Source organism: Phaethon aethereus (genome assembly GCF_964289735.1).
Source record: "Phaethon aethereus genome assembly, chromosome: 8".
NCBI lineage: Eukaryota > Metazoa > Chordata > Aves > Phaethontiformes > Phaethontidae > Phaethon > Phaethon aethereus.
The window spans coordinates 23,732,241-23,749,093 of record NC_138584.1 but is presented as its reverse complement, the minus strand read 5'-3'; the positions used below and the strand labels follow the sequence as shown (position 1 = coordinate 23,749,093).

The 16,853-nt window shown below is 53.2% G+C and overlaps 2 protein-coding genes across 10 annotated transcripts in view; both read right to left on the bottom strand.

Annotated features, from left to right (window-relative positions):
* IPO13 (importin 13) overlaps positions 1–932 on the bottom strand; it is a gene marked incomplete at its 5' end in the record, with an annotated part of 13,859 nt that extends 12,927 nt beyond the window's left edge. Inside the window, one exon of the mRNA XM_082003066.1 lies at positions 837–932. Within this exon, the coding sequence (XP_081859192.1) occupies positions 837–932 (96 nt within the window). The remainder of the gene's footprint in view (positions 1–836) is intronic.
* Positions 933–5,660: 4,728 nt separating this feature from the next.
* Positions 5,661–16,853, bottom strand: part of ST3GAL3 (ST3 beta-galactoside alpha-2,3-sialyltransferase 3) — a gene marked incomplete at both ends in the record, with an annotated part of 188,601 nt that continues 177,408 nt past the window's right edge. For 7 of the 9 annotated variants that reach the window (XM_082003288.1, XM_082003290.1, XM_082003292.1 and 4 more), the window contains one exon: positions 5,661–5,750. In XM_082003288.1, coding sequence (XP_081859414.1) covers positions 5,661–5,750 — 90 coding nt within the window. The remainder of the gene's footprint in view (positions 5,751–16,853) is intronic. The other 2 variants (XM_082003295.1, XM_082003296.1) reach the window with 1 other exon arrangement.

The following is a 16,853-nucleotide window of genomic DNA, read 5'->3' as shown; positions in this document are numbered from 1 at the left end:
ACTGCTCTCTCTCCCATTGGGGTCCCACGAGCATCATCTCTGCCCTGGGGAATGCCAAGCATGGGCCTGGCCCCACAGGGTGCTGGGGTGCAGGGCAGGGTCCCTGGCGCCACGGCTCTCTGGACAGATGGGGTGACCTGCTCCCTGCCTGCACTGGCAGCAGGTTTGGTGCCTTCCAAGGCACTGCCTGCGTCAGCCTGTGCTCCCACACTCCCAGGGCTGGGATGTCCCTGTGTCTGGTCTGGAACGAGCCCTGCGTGGCCAGGGCCCGTTGTGATGTCTGTCCCCAAAGGTGCCACCCTCATGTGAGGTGGGAGGGGGGTGATGCTGTCCAGCTGGACGGCAGGACTGGCGCACTGTGGCCACTGCCGTGCCTATGCGAGGCCATGGCTGGGTGTGAGAAAACCTGTGTGAGAGAGAACTGCGATACAGACGGACCGACCGGTTGCATTGTCCCCATCTCAGCAGTAATGTGGCTCCTTCGGGGACACCTGCTCCAGAACAAGTGTCCTTCTCTCTGCTGACCTGAGCCCATGTGCCCCAGTCCCAGGCTCTGCACTCTCCCCCTCCACAGCCCTCCCAAGGCCAGGACGGGGCACAGGCCACCGGCCACCCCTGGGGCTGGCCCAGCCTGATGCCAGCAGGGCCAGCTGCTCTGCTCTTGAAGGGCTTGGAAGAGAGGACAGCAAGAAGGAGGGTTTGAGCAGCTCCAGCATCTCCTTTCTGGAACGCATCTGTAACTTGCACACACCAGGCAGGGTTGGGCAGTCGCCTCTGCGGCGTCCCATAGGTGCTGGCATTTGGGAGCTTGTAGGTCTTGCAGACCTGTCACCCACCTGGGAGCAGCCACCACATTCCCCCGGGCAATGGGACTGTCCCCGATGAGTCTTGCGGCTCTGGAAGCCCCGTGGCATCGACAGGGTTTGCCGCATGGGTTACACTCCTCCCGTTGGGACCTGGCAGGTGTTGGAGCCAGTCACAGCCTCGGCCCCTGGCTTCCTAAACTGCTTCCTTCCTGGACGCTGCAGCGAGAAGGTCACTTGGCTGGACACCTACCTTCGCCGGGGCCGCACCCAGTCCGATTGCTGCTGTGACCCTTGGCTGGAAGCCACCCCGCTGGCAGGGACTCCCTGAGAGCAGGCAGTCACAGGCAGCCCATCCCCGGCAGGACAAGCCACCCCCCGCCCCGCCTCCGACATGACTTGCACCCACCCCGTGAGCCCCTCTCCCACCCCTCAGGTCACCAGCAAGGAGGAGCACAGCCCTCTCCTGTCCCCAGCACCAGGCTGGTGGCATCGGCCAGCTGCAGCTGCCTCTGGGTTACCATGCTGGAGGAGTCAGAACTGAAACCAGGCTGGGGCCAGCCTAAGCAGGGGAAGCCCTCTGCCTCCCCCAAAGAAGGCCGAAGGCAGCAGAAAAAAGAAGCCAGCCAAGCTTGTTTGATAGCTTTATTGCTTCTGTGATATGATTGAATCGATGTGACATAAGCTGGCTTGGAGGAGCCTGCAAGACTCTTGCCCTCCCTGCCTAGAGGGGAAATTAAAAAATATCGCAGAAAATAAAACTAAAACTAATTTTAAAAACTCATTGAGTTCTTGCACCTCAGCTTGGTACAGTACCGGTGAGCCCACTGGCCTCTGGAGCGAGTCCCCGTGTGAGGAGCTGGTGCCCAGAGGGGCTGGGTAGTGGCCCGGGTCGGCTGCACCGAAGGACAAGTCCCTAACGCTGCGCGTGACGCACGCTTGGACTGACGGCACACGCCGTTCTGGTGCCGCTGGAGTTCAGCATCGCGGCCACCTCCCTGCCAGGCAGCCTGGAAGACCTTGCCCATCCCTGGTGCTGCCCGTGCCCAGCCTGCCTGCCCCTGCTTGATAGAGACAGATAGCCCTGTCCCGACATCTTTCCCCTCTCCCACCAGCGCCCGCGCAGAGGGTACAGCAGCACGGTGGGGCAGGGCCTCCCCACTGCTCCCTCCCAAGAAAAGGAGATGCTGGAAGGTATGCTGGGCTGCAGAGGATCCCGCTGCTGCCTCGTGCTCCCTGGCTGTGGTGCCTCCATTTTGCTCCTGTGAGCTTGAGGCCACAGCATGGCCAGCCCTAATGGGGTGAGCTGGTGGAAGGATCCTGACGGCAGGGTGGTGGGCACCGGGGAGAGCTGTGTGCCACAAACGCACAAGCAGCCCGTGCTCATGGTGTGGTCAGCGCAGCAGCAGGTCTCTGGCAGCCCCTCTCCCCTGGCATAGCATGTGCTGGCTGGCCTGCAAGCTCCCCAGACCTGCTCTCTGCACCAGCCGGAGCAAAACCCCGCTCTGGGAGCTGGCTCCTCGACCTCCCTGCGCTTCCCCAGCCTCTCTCTAGGCAGGCTCCCTGCCACCCGAGTGGCCTTTCTGCACTGCAGAGCGTCAGAGGCGCCAGGCAACCCCGCTCTATATTTAGGCTGTGGAGAATTCCCCTGGGCTCTCCCTTCCGAGCTGAAAAGGTGAGTCACTGCGAGGGAGAGGCCAAGACTGACATCCGTCCCACTGACCCTGCTCTGACCCGCGTGCACCGCTCCGAGCTGGCAGGACTGCCGCGTTTTGGAGGGCGGGTGGTGGCTGCAGGTGCACGTGGGGAGGAAGCCAAAGGAACAGCACCCAGGAGTGAAACCCAGTGCTGTGCGCTGCCCCCGGGGCTGGGGTGCGCACCAACATCAAATGGGATTGTGAGTTTCAGGGGAGCCTTTGGTCCCCAGACAACCCCCCATCCTCTCTTTCCTTCTACTTGCAGGTGGTCCTGACCCACCACAGTCACTCTGGGCCATGCACTCATCTACTCAGCCTGGGCACTTCTGCCTGGAGACTTCCACCAAGGTGGAGGGAAGGGCTTGGAGTCACCTCCGCTGGTCTGCAGGGACAGCTTCCCATCAGGACCTGTCCCTGGCGGTGGTGGGGAGCTGGGATGCCAGGGAAAGCCGAGCAGGGGCCATGCTCCCTCCATGGACCTGGAGCCAGTAAGCTGGAAGATAAAAGTGCTCTGTAGCTTTGTAGTGCTCTATAAAATGGACTAAATCAAATTGCCATCACAAGCTTCCATGGGAGTGCTTCCCCAGGGGGTGGAGAGGAGCCCAGCACAGACACTGAAGGCTCTTCATCCCCTTCCTCCTCCTCCTGGCTGCAGCTGCCCGCTCTCTGGCATCTCAGCTTACTGTAGCATATGGGTGCTGCCTGTCACCCCGTCACTGCCCCAGGGCTCCCACAGCAGCTGCTTAAAGACCCAGTTCAAGCACCAAGGCAGAGGCCGGGTTGCCCACCCTTCCCCAGCCACAACTGTGGCCAGGTCCAGCCGGCACCCCCACTGCCACTGTCTACGGATGATGGTCCCAGGTCCAGGCTGACATACAGGAACTGCAAAGGGAGTGGAGCCTGGCAAGAGTTACGGAAATCCAGTCCCCCGGGCTCCCTGAACAGGAGAAACAAATTGGGGAAGAATGTTCAAATGCGTTATCTGCCCAGAAACCTGCTGGAAACCTTGCAGAGCATCCTGGTGGGAGGCACTGCCAGGGCAGGCATGTAGTGGGGGAGAAAGGGACCATTTGGCTTGGGGGCCTGAGGGACCAGGGAAGGGACATAGGAAGGGGAAAGGGAAGGGAGAGCCTTCCAGCATCTGTCTTCCAGAAGAGGCAGAATCTTTGAGCTGCTCCCAGACTACAAGGCAGGCAGCACCCACGAGCAGAAGCTGAACAGGACTTGCGCCTGAGCGAGCTCCTTGGCTATGGGTACACCATGCCGGAGAGGCTCCTGAGGGCCATGTTCCAGGCCTGTCTGTGGGCAGCACCCAGCACCATGTCCTGAGAGCTGCCTCTGCCTGCAGCCTGGTCTGAAACCATTCCATACAGTTTGCTCCTCTGCCCTGTGCCTGGGTCACTGCCTGCCCCTCCTGCATGTCCCCTCTGGGGTCTCCACCCCAGAGCCACAGTCCCCAGCACGTCAGAGGGAGCAGAGGCAGCCCAGGAGAACCACGCGAGCCCTGCTCTGAGCATCCCTTGTCCATCTTGGGGCCATGTTCTTCCTGCAGCTCAGAGCAAGACAGATTGCAATGCTTAGGCTATGTCAGATGCAGCGCCAGGACCGTGAGCCCAGCCAGCATCCCCCCGGGATTCCCCCTCCGCTGACCCCAGCGCTGGCTGCATGCTAGTGCCTCGACACACAGGGACTCGGCTTGGGATGGTGCCTGTGGGTGCAGACCATCCTGCTCCAGGCTAGGAGAGCGTGGCAGCCGATTTCCACCTGTAATCATTCCCCTTGCGATCCCCCTTCTGCTCACACTCTCCAGGTGGATGAGACCACCCCACTGCCCTCACACTCGGCTACGTTGCTCAGTTTATTCCAGCTCCTCTGAAATACATATACAAATGAAATGTGCAAATATTGCATCTCGGGACCAAGACGGCAAAGGAAGGGACGTGCTCCTGAGGACAGGAGGAGCAGCAGTGCTCAAGCAGCACGGGAGGAGCTTGGAAATGAAGTGAGCAGGGGCCAAGCGGAGGGTGAGGATTCTCAGCAGGCCCCCACCCGTGCCAGCAGGCTCCATCATCACTGAGGTCACACAACGCTTAAATAGGGAACATGATCAAGTCTGGAACATAAAACAAACATCTTCAGTGGCCTGCCCTCAAACTGTAAAGCTTCAGATCGCTGTGCAAGATCTGACCTCCTTCCAAAGAATAAATTACTCCTCTCCCCCACAAAAATAAAGCGAGATGCTGTCCAGAAACAGTGACACCAATCTGCATGGACTCCAAGGGGGCCCTGCACAGCAGGCACAAACGAAGAGGCCTGAAAGCCTTGAGCACAAGGAGGCAGGTTCCTCAGAGCCATGACAGGCAGGAAGGTGGGGAAGGTCTGCTGCAGGCAGAGAAAGCCATCAGCTCTCTGCTCCACCTTGGGGTCAGGGCAGAGGCAGAGCAGGGCAAACGGCTATGGAAAACGCAGCCAAGTGGCTGCTGCTGCCACCTCTATGTGGGAAACAAGGAAAAATGCAGAAAAACAAACCCATGCTCATCTCCAACCATAAGCTCCAAGTGGAGAATGAGGGAAAGCCATTATTCTCCCTTTGAATTATAGCAGCACCAACAACACCGAAGTTTTGGACGGATTTGTTTTCCTGGGGAAAAGTCTGAGGCCGGTGACAACGCAGATGGAGCATGGAGAGGCCAGGCTTTTCACAGGGCTGTGCACAAGCAGACTTTGCCTGGCACCTTGGTATTTCTAGTATGATTCCAGCAGAGTTTCTTTTAAAAAATAATACTTTGTACATTCAGGCACTGCTGCCTTGGGGCAGCGTCACCTCCCATTTGGCACAAATTGTTTTATTCACAAACCTTTCTTCTCTCTCCTGAGTCTTTCCTGTTTAATTCAGGACACAGAAGATCCGTCTGCGATGCAGAGTTCAAGAACCGCCCACTCAGCCCCTTGCCCACCTCCTTCCAGCTCTAGGCGGGGAGGCAGCAGATGCAACCCTCATGCAGACTGGCAATGCAGAGAGGCAACGCTCTTCCCAGAGCACCTGAGCATCTCCATGTGTCTTCGGTGAGGTGGGATTCTTGCAGGGGGCTGCCAGCTTGCTCCCAGAGCTGCAGCGTGCATCTTCATCTCCTCCCTTGGAGGCAGTGGCTCCAGCCACTCAAATCCCACTGGTTAGGTCAGTGATGACCCGAGCTTTCACCAGCTTCCGCAGGAACTCCTTTTCCCGCTGGATGTTGTGCGTCCAGGACTGGAAGGAAATGGGAAAGACAGGAGGTCAGCAGCTATCCTGGCCAAGCATGTTCCCGTCCCCCACCTTATGGGAGGCTTCAGCTGGGGCATGGCAGTGGCTTCTGGCAAGGAGACAGACTCTGCTGCAGACCAGAACAGCCCTTGCAGACCAAGGGCCCTCTCTTATCTAAAGCTGATAACCCCCAGCAGAGTCAGACCTGTGTACCTGAGGTAAGAGGTCACCGCATGGGCTGGGAGAAGCTTTTTTTAGCATGGTGAAATCTGGGTAGCCCAAGTGTCTTCACCTTGGGCAGGTATCAGCTTGGGCTGGCTACAGTGCCCTCCCAAGCCACCGCTCACAAGTGTCCAACAGTGCAGCATGAACGGTGATGTCTGCCAGGGAACAGAGCTGGCAGAGAACACGGTGGCAGGACATGTTTTACCCACCCACATACAGCTCCCTGCCAAGGGAGGTCTCTGGGGAACGCATGGGGGTGCATGCATAAAAGCCCCAAGAGCAGCCCCACCAAGGCCAGCCCTTGCCTCTGCTAGCCCTACCAAGAGGGAATCACATGCTAAAGGTTACACTAATACAACGCAAGGGGTGAAATGGTCACATCTCCCAGCCAGGCATTTCAGAGCAATGGTTGCTATAGCTGGTGTCAGCCCACCCACATGTGCTCCTTGCAGTAGCCACAATCACAGCATCTGCCATCACCCCCCTGCACTGGTACTATTAAAGCAGTAAGTGGTTTGTCCACTGGCAAGACAAGGCAGAGCAGGAAAAAGAAACTTTCCCCAAAATCTCCCAACAGGAGAAGAATCCCAGTAAATGAATCCAGGTCTCCAGCACAGTGCTCTGGCCAGCAGGTAATCTGAGCTCCAAATACGATCTGGACCACGATAAAATCACTCTACAGAAGCCTCCCTTGAAATGGCCTCAAACCAACAAAGCGCCAGCCCAACAAGCCCTCTGAGGGCACTTTGTCAGAGGTTTCTAAACGCAGTTCACCTGCTGGAAAACCATGGGCACCCGCCTGCAAAGCACTGGTTGCATCCATCACCTAAAACATGCCTGTGGCTCTCCTGTCATCCGCTGCTTGTCCTGGTCCTGTCCAGGACAAGTAGCATTCAGCCACGACTGCTGTGTGGCACTGACAGCCCTGGTCATGGTGTGCAGTCTGCTGCCAAGAGGTCCAAGGGACTGAAGGTCTCTCTCTAGATTTCCAGCATATTTTGGAAATACCTCTCTTGCTGCTACTGTGCATTTACAAGCCACTTCCATCCCCTCAGTGCACAGGAATGCCAACTGTTAAAGCTGCTAAGGAAAGTTTAGGCAGGTCTTATCTTGTAATCTGTGTTCAAGAAGTCGTCTTTGACTTCCCCTGCTTCCAGTGGCACTGTTACCTAAATGCTGCAAAGGGTGCACCACCACCGGGAACAACAGGGCCACATGTAGTATACTGTGCTGGTGCTCTTTGGGAGTCTGAAAACGCAGAGGACCTCACCTCTAAACTGAAAAGATGCTGCCCAGAAACAACTCAGTGCTTGGCTTCTGCTAGCCTAAAAGCTGAAAACTGGCACTGTGAAGAAAGCTGGCTCGTACGGGAAAAAAAGCATGAATTTCAGAAAGCAGCAATGGGAGCGGTGGTGGTGCAGAGCAGAGCGAGCTGGGAGAGCAGAGCCGTGTGCGCCTGTCACTCGAAGCAGGACAGCCAGGATCCCCCGGTGTGCCGGAAACAGTCCCACACGTGGCATGTCAGCTGGGGGTCCCCGGCCTGGCCCCCACCATGCAGCAACGTCTCTTCTGACAACACAGCCCCTTGCTAGGGACGCAGGGCACCGGCAGAGCCAGCCAAGTGTGTGCGCGCGCGCTCCTGCCAGCAGGCCGTGAGCAGCTGTCTGCTGGCACAGAGGCCATGCTGGGAACACCAGGACTGGATGCATCCACTCACACCTGGCTGGGCTTGCTGTTCAAAGCCTATCTGGAGCACCAGGGAGCCTGATGTGCCTGATACGTCATAGCACAAGCTGATCCCTCCTTCACATCTTTCAGCCTCATCAAAGGAGCCAACTGGTTTCACCCAGTACAACCTGCTTGTGTCCCTCGGTACAGATGGTAACGGGGGAAGCAGCCGCTTCTAGGCAAACTCAAAGCACCAAAAATGTCACCTCAGGCCACATGCAAGTGCCTTATCTGATGGCAAGGGGAAATCTGCCTGCATGAAAGGTACAAGTGAAGCAGGAATTTAAGTGCAGGAGGTAGACGGCAAAACTTCGGGTGATACAACTGCAGTCTCTCACACTACAGCTAGATCTGGCTCCGGCACTGACTGCAAGGCTGCTGGCAAGGCATATAAACCCCTGTTCAGCATCCAGGCTGCTCCAGACCCTGGCCACTGGCCGCAAACTCCTCTTTCCAAGCAGAAAGCCACATGTAAGGGAATTCAGTCTCCCACTTGATCCAGGCATGTTAGTGGCGTCTGCAGCAGTGCTCTCAAATGTTTTGTGGTTGAATGTAAGACCACAGAGGAAGAGGATTCCCCGGTGAGGATGGGCTTTCGTCCCCCGCAAAGAGCACTAGCAGCGTGCTCGGTGTGGGGCTGCTCCCCCTGCGCCCGATAGCAACGCGGGCAGGAGGGATGAGGCATGTCTTCGACACCAGCTCCGGTTACTGATTACAGCAGAGGCACTCACCCCACTGACGGACAGAGCTAATCAGCCGAGGGGAGCTGCATTCCAGCACCAGTGGCCAGCCGCAGTGGGGCGAAAAGCCAGGGCAGGTTTCTCAAAACTGCCAGAGAGAGGCAGGCACCTTGCTCCCATTGCCCCCATTGCTCCCATTCCCCATTGACAGGGGAAAGACGACAAAATACACCTTGAAACCTGCTGGGTTTTAGGATGTATACACCCTAAATAGCACCCTGGGTAGCACAGCCTCAGTAGCACGCGCTGCCAGTAGGGCCTAGCAGGCGGGAGGGCTCTGTGAGCCGGCTGCAAGGTCTCACGAAAAGCCAGGTCTTGACAGGCTCAGGTTTGCTTTGGGGTCAGGACCATGTTATGGCTACTCTAAGGGGAAGTTCTCTTTTGCCACCCCTCACTGGGTAAGCTGAGGTGCTCCGTGTAACCAAGCTCATGGGCAAATCGTGCTGGAAATCTTTCAGCTGGCGCAATGTCCTGAGCTGCAGCAGGATGGTAAGAAAGAGGCAACGCTCTGGCCACCTGTGTCCCCACGGACAGGGCTGTGCTGTCAGAGTGCTCATTTTGACATTTTAAGCAGAGCATTGTGAGCAGGATCCACACCTGGAGAAGGATTATATGAAGCAGCTGCAACGCTGGTGGTTTACTCCTGCTACCACTGCAAAGAAGCCTTCTCGGACGCCAGATGTGCTTTGGCTGTGCTGGCAAGATGCTCGCTGTCCCTTTTGACTGCTTTGACCCTCCCTTCCCGTGCACACCGAGCCTTTACTGCCTCATTTCCTACTCCTGCACGCTGGATTAGTCACATTCGCAAAGCTCCTGCCCCGAGTCCTGAAGCTACACCTCAGCATCACAAGCAGAAAACTCCATCTTTTCTCATGAATCTGCACCTCCAGACAGCAGGAGAGCAGCTTGGAGCATTCACTGTCACCTCCACCTTCTTGTCCCTGCACGTCACTACTAGCACTGCTCCTGCGACCTGGCAGACGGGCTCTGCCCTCTCCCTGTTCCGCCGCTCGCATCGAGCAGGCGGCCAGTGCAGCTTAAAATCACAGAATCATCTAGGTTGGGAAAGACCCTTAAGATCATCGAGTCCAACCATTTGTTTCCACTTGTGCAAACAGACAGGCTGGTTGGCTGAGCCCACGTCTGGAGTAATGAACTTCTGGGAGCTCCACCAGGAACATCCCTGGTGGCTCCAGGGCCATTCTTGCTGTTTGGGGATTAGGCTGGGATTTCCTTTGCTTTGGCTCTCTACGATTAGTAGATGTTTGCTCTTTTCAGTGGAGAGAGAAACAGCAGGAGGAGAGTTGCTCTGCAAGCAGATGCATTGTTATGGCTGTCCATCCCGAGAAGTGGCAGTGGGTCTGATGTGTGATCGTTTAGTCACAGTTATTAGATGAAAATTTATCATCAGTTAAAGCCACTTTTCAGGGTTATGCAAATGCAGCGTCCCCAAGCCACCTGTCCTTTTCTTCTTGACAACTCCACAAGGAAGCACAAACCATCCTCTGTCCCTTCAAGAGAAGCCAAGTAGAATATTTTAAGACTAAGAAAATGTTTCAGAGACCAACCCAGGAGGAAGGTAAACTCTCCATCTGCAATCAATTACAATTGGGGAATGCCTCAGCTTCAGAGCACATTAGTCTTATCAAGTATATTGCAATATCTTAAAATACAGGAAGATTAAATCAGAGAAAGTGAAGGAAATGAGGAATGCATTCAAGAAAAACAGCAAGTTGTAAACCAGGAGGTTTCTCAGTTCGCTCACATCCTCCATCTTTCTGCAAGTCAGCAGCATTTCTCCCAAAAAGCCTGCACAGAAACCACAGCAGCAGCAAGATGTGCTACTTCACTGGTAACAGTTGGTTTCCAGTCTCCACTGGTGCTAATTTGTCCCTACCTTTAACCTTGACTGCCTTGTCTCTAGACCTGCTTATTTTTCATGACTCTGGTCTTGCCCACACCCTTGCTCTGGTCCCAGTATGGTGACCACGCACACCAGGTGTTTTATGGCCACCCTGAGCTGCAGTTTCACCTCCCAGTGCACCTCCCATGACCCGTTGCCCCCTCCTCTCTCAGCCCATCCGCCGGGATGTGGCAGCACTGAAGACTGCTCTGTCCCGCCTGCACCCCTCAGGAGTCACATGTACCAAAATAAAAGGGAGAGCTGGGCACTCTCCTCTCCTCATGCTCAGGAGATTTACTCACAGCTCCTTTATGCCCAGTCATCCTTATGTCAACTTGAAATAGAGCGAGCAATTGTATCTCTTCTCAGTCTTCATTTTACCAAGCTAAACAAGGCATGTTTTCTTGCCTTCTAGCAGAACAGACTGTTCATTTCCCCTGTGAAAACTGGGAAATTTCCCAGAAGTGTAGTAGCTCCCTCTGTCCCTATTTACCCCAAATTTACTTCTTGTGAACCAGAAAAAGGGCTCACCATTGCCTCATGCAGAGATAATTTTCTCTCTCTACAAGAAGTCCTTTCCTCTGGTCTTTCCAGAGCTGTATTTGCCTTTTTTCCCCCCCACAGTAACAGCCTGGCATCCTGAATTATCCTGTGATTTACTTGTACCTATCTAAGCACGCTCCTCCTCTGCCATTGCCAAATAACGCTATGCCAGCTTAAAGTCAAAATTTCTGGTGTTGCCCCAAACAGCATGACCTTCCATTCATACTCTTAGGTTTCATGCCACGCAGTTTACTCCTGTTCTCAAAGTGCTCATGGTCTTCCTGGATGGTATTTTGATCCTCCCTTGTATTGACCACACCTGGTTTTGTCTCATCACAAATTCCACTTGCACACCATTGCCTTCTGTGCCAAAAATCATTAAAGCAAACACTAAACATGACCTCCTGTGGGGGAACTCCCAGCCATCCATTCAGTGCTGCTCTTTGTGTTCTCCTTTAGAGAGACTATTCACATACAGGTGTTGCACCAAACCGTAGCTTCTGAAGCTTAACTAATAATATCTCACATGGCACAGTATCGCATGCTTTACTGAACTTCAGACAGACTAAGCTACTACACTTCCTCTGTCCCAGGAATGATTTTTTTTTTTAAATCAAATAAAGATATTCAATTAGTTTTTGTAACCTGCCTTTGGTAAATCCATGTTGTGTTTGCTTTCAGGATTTAATTATTCTTTCATTTAAACTCTGCTCTGAAGTTCTGAATAGTACCTCTGAAGTCAGATTAAGAGGTCAGAATTTGACAGGATTATTTTCCTTGCCTTGCCCCCCCCCTCCCCCCCCCCCCAAAAAAAGGAAAAAGATGTATTATGTCCACTACAATCTAATCCTGTGGAACCACATGTAACCTGATAGATTTATTGAGGACGTTTTCCTCTGGACTTGCAGCTTAATTGGCTCAACAGCACAGTGGTTGGAACAGAGATCTCTCAGGCTCTCACACCTAACTGCATTAGCTCCAACGGCTTTTGCCTTTCACTGATAACCCAGTCATTTTCTGTTTCTATGAACTTCTCACTGTAAGCCACCCCTTCTCTCACCTTCACCATATCATCCTTACGAGGTAATATATTCACTCATGTGGTTCCCACTTTGGCTCTTTAATCCCTAGGCTTTCTGCTTCCTTCACCTCCCTGGATGCCACAGCCCTAGTAATTCTTTCCTTGTTTCCATATTATTTGTTTGGCAGTGGGACTGTGCAGTGTTTGCTTTATTTCCCTTTGCAAGATCTAATTCAACTCAACTTTTGCCAGTTTCCACTTTATCTCTGTCTTTTCCATCCACCAGGGATGAAGTCTCTTGATGCTCTCCCCAACTCCTGTTATTTCTAACACCACTTTGAAGCAGTTATTAAGTCTATAGCCTTTTCTGCCAGTTGCCCCCTTCCTGCAAGCACGAATTGCAGATAATTTTTGCACTTTCCACAAGAAAGATTACAAGTCTAGAATGAATCCATGAGCTCTTCAGTACCTCTGCTTTTGGTAGTTCATTATCCTAGGCTAGGACTCAATTTAGAGGGGTCAGACTCTGCACATACATCCCGATTCCACTGAGCACCCCGCCAGCACTGCTGAGTGCCACCCTGCAGTCTAGATATAGCCCTGCTTATCAAGCTCCCTCCTTTTGGAAGCAAATCCCTGTGTTGCCTTTCCATTTAATTTAACCATGAAGGCACTTGATCAAAAGCTATTTCCTAAAATGTCCCTCTGCAAGGTCTTCATGCCTCCTAAAAACAGCTCTGAAAGGCCATCAGCTCTTCTTGTGCCCTCCCGGTTGGCGAGAAGAGCTGTGCTAGCTACTGCACATCTAGGAATACCTGGGCTTTCCCCTTGACAGTAATACTAGTTCCTACTGTACATCCATGACAGTGCGATTTTTGGTGGTACCTAACACCCCTACGGAGGTCTGTGTTCAACGCTGGGGTCAGCAGCTGGGCTCTAGCACACCCCTGTAGATCTTTTACTGTCTTTTCCTACAGAGGTCTTGTCCAAACCTTAATTCTGTTTTTGTCCATCCTACAGCCTTACCTTCCTTGCTGCTATTAGCGTGCAGTGGTACCCTGCAAGTGTTACCGTACTTCTGAAGAAGGCAATACCTGTGCTCTGGTAGTGACTGCTATTCCATCAATCTCTTCCAGATTTCTATTACATTAGACACACAGTCCTTATGCACAGGAACAGCATGTGAGGCCTTCGTTCAGCCAAAATGCTGTCAAACAGGTGGCTTTTAAACAAAGACAAAAATGTATAAACCTCATCAGTCATCACTGCTGGCCCCAAGAAAAAGCACTGCCCTTTCAGAGGTCCCCCTGCCCCAGCCCCTAACCTCCCCCTCCAAACCTGACCTCCATTTCAGTCTGCACCATTCCTTGCGCTCCAATCACAATTCATCAGCCAGGCTCGAATAGCTGTGTTTTCAGTCTATAAATCACCAGGCCAGACATCTGCCTGGCTTTCAAAGGAGTTTTGTTCTTCTTGTTGGCTACCGCAAACTTTAAGGTACTCAGAGGCCTGAAGCAGCCCAACCACCCCCTCCCAAGCAACTTGCGATGATTTAAAATGCAAAGGACGGCTTCACAGAGAGAGCCCAGATGATGATAAAGCACTATTGTTTGTGCCTTTATGGGCTGAGACTCCAAACTTGGTGTTGGTGGATTATTCTGAGAGGTAGCTGCTGGCGGGGAGAGACAAGAGGCAAAGCTGTGTGTCACTGCGTGCTGCGGGCCACCTCCCCTGGCCCTTGTGACAGCCCTTACACAGGCTGAATAAGAAGTGCTACAAGATGGTGTCCTCCAGCATCCCACAAAGACCTGCTGGGGAAGCGGAGCCAAGGATCAGAAAGAAGTCATCAAAGGCCGTCCCGCCACCTCCCCCTCGGGTCAGGCAGCGAGTCACTGAAGTGCCAGGCACAGCTGTATCAAAGGAGCTGACACCTCTGACGACACCGGCGCTGCTGCTTGATCTGCTTCTACAGCGAGGAGGAGACCAGGCAGCAGCTCCGCCGTGCGACACAAATGCCGCAGATGGGCGCTGGATGGATAAGGGTGGCTTTTAATCACACATTCTCCATTTTTACCAGCTGCAAGCGCGTGAGGCCGCCTGTAGCCAGCCGCTGAGAAGGCAGCTGCTGAGAAGGCAGCTCGGGGTGCTCCCTGTGGGGCGTCCGAGCTGACGCCTTGCTCACATTCTTGCTCCTGCAACAAACGACCAGGAGACTGAAGCTCACCTCTGGATGACGAGGCCGGGGAAGGCTGTGTGCTGCAGCCAAGCACACGCAGGAGGGATGTTGGGAGCCAGCCTTGTGCTTTGTTCCCATGATTTAGCACAGCCTCCTGGTCTCCGTTTCATCAGCTCCTTACGGATATGTTTTTACTATTCTAAACACTGTCACTTTCCCATCCTGAAATAACTTCTGCCTGAAACACTAGCCTGTTTTGCCATTAGCAATGAAGGTCTACTGTAATCCTCATAGGGAAGTTCATTAATTTTTTTTTATCTGGAAAAGCCTTCACTATTTTAAAATTATACCCTTTTTCCTCACCTCCATTTCCATGTTTCTTTTGCTATGTTCCCAGTGGATCTGACACTTCTACATTAATAGAAGACAGTGACTTGTGATAAAAATACACTTTTATGGAGTGCTCGGGCAGGAAGCATTAGAGGACCTGAGCAAGAAGTAAAAATACAATAAACTATATGAAAATTCAGCTCCAATGGACTCATTGCCACAAAACCAGAAACAAGTGAGCAGACGCCTTGGCAAGGACTCAAATAATTTTCTGTACAGCATTCATGAAAGCAGGCAAGGCTTGAAAGCTGTTGCAAAGTTATTTGGAATAGGGAAAATAGTAACCGAAGGGAGATGACACACTGGGACATTCTGCATTTTGTAAGTTAAAACAAAGAGACAGGATCAGAGCTGAAAAATCACCTGTGAGAGTTTACACAACAGCACCAGGTCTACAGGGCAGCGGTCTCCCAGTAACAGACCAAAGAACAGCAGGCTGTCTTCATGCCACCCAGCAAACGCCTGCTGAAGCACAGGCCAGGGACTCTGCACCCCCAGCCATGATGGGGAGAAGATGAGAGATGAGGGGAGAAGGTGCCGGGCAGCAGAGCTGGGATGAAGGGGTGGTTTTGCACTGCAAGCATTGATCTTCCAGCTCACAGCCTGAAACGGAAAGCATGGCACCAGTGTGCTTCCACCTCTCCAGAGCACACTTATGAACAGAAAAGGGTCTTCACCACATCCACCTGGATATACCCTGTTGGAGTACACAGAGTTAGCCAGGACAGAGGGTAAGGAAGCCATCCAGCACTAAACTGGAGAAATTTACTCTCACGAGTGTTCACAAGCACAGGAGATTCCACATGTGTTTTGCAGCCATACCACTGACCAGAGTCCCAAGACCATATACTTCCCCTTGACTGTTAACACTGATGAAGCTCGAGCATCTGCCTCCTCACAGAGCCTTTTGCTCCGGGGCAGGAAATGCCTGCCCAGCCCTCAGGAGTCGAAGATGCTGGAAGAGGCCGTGGAGGCAGCTCTCTTCTGTGGTAGCAATAGCAGCACGATCTTAGACCTCGAGGGCTTTTACCCCTGTGGGGAAAGTAAAGACTAAGCAAAATTATATGCTGGGGCTGCCTGTTTCTCCTCTTGGAAATTCAGCCGCCAGTCCCGCAGGGCAATGGGATAAATCATGTTCATTTCCACAGAGATTTTATCACCTCAGTCTTGGCATGGGAGAGGCATCTCCGCCCCGCTGTGAGCAAGTGAGAGCATTTTGCTGGCTTTTTTTTTATGTAATCAGAACAAATTCCTCAGAGATGAGTCACAGGGTTTCAAGGGTGTCCAGAGAGATGTCAAGCAGGCCTCAAGTGTAAATCAGCGGCACACCTTGCCGAGAGGATGCATGCTTGCCGGCAGGTCTGTTCCCCCTGCGGACACGAGGCAAGGGAAGTGGCTTGATGGATGTTCCCAGGGAGGCTCCCATGAGCCACACGCAAATGTGGCACCTCCAGACCCAGGACGCTGCTGGTGTTTACATTTCCTCTGTAAAGACAGTGATGGTTTCAGGGTGGAGCTGGAGTGCTTCCCTGCAGCTGCTCTCCAGGCTTAAACACTGAAGATTTTCAGTTATTCAGGCTGGAGGAGCCCAGCAGTCAGGGAAAAGTTTTGAACTTCAGAAACAGAGGTTCTGCCTCATCAAAGCCTGGTCAAACTGCAGGGGTTCCTGCCTGGGATGTTCATCATGGTGGAACAGCTGCATCCCATGGCAGTTGTTTCAGCACTGTAAGACCCCACCTGCAGAGCTGTGTCCAGCTCTGGAGTCCTCAGCACAGGAAAGACATGGACCTGCTGGAGAGGGTCCAGAGAAGGGCCACAAAAATGATCAGAGGGATGGAAGACGTCTCCTTATGAGGACAGGCTGGGAGAGTTGGTGTTGTTCAGCCTGGAGAAGAGAAGGCTCCGAGGAGACTTTATTGCAGCCTTCCAGTACTTAAAGGGGGCCTATAAGAAAGATGAGGACAGACTTTTTAGCAGGGCCTGCTGCAATAGGAAAAGGGCTAATGGTTTTAAACTACAGGAAGGTAGATTTAGACTAGATACAAGGCAGAAATTTTTCACAATGAGGGTGGTGAAAAGTGTTTGGGCACAGGTTGCCCAAAGAGATGGTAAGATGCCCCATCCCCGGGAACATTCAAAGTCAGGTTGGACGGGGCTCTGAGCAACCTGGTCTAATTGAAGATGTTCCTCCTGGTTGCAGGGAGGTTGGACCAGGTGATCTTCAAAGGTCCCTTCTAACCCACAGATTCAATGATTTGCCCCACTCTAGACTAGAAGCACCCTGCACACTCTGCTTGAAGACAGACCTGTGTGCGGTTTGCAAATCAGGAGGCTGGCCTGCGTTGGTACCTTGCGCCAAACTTTGCCGTTGTGCATTCTTTGA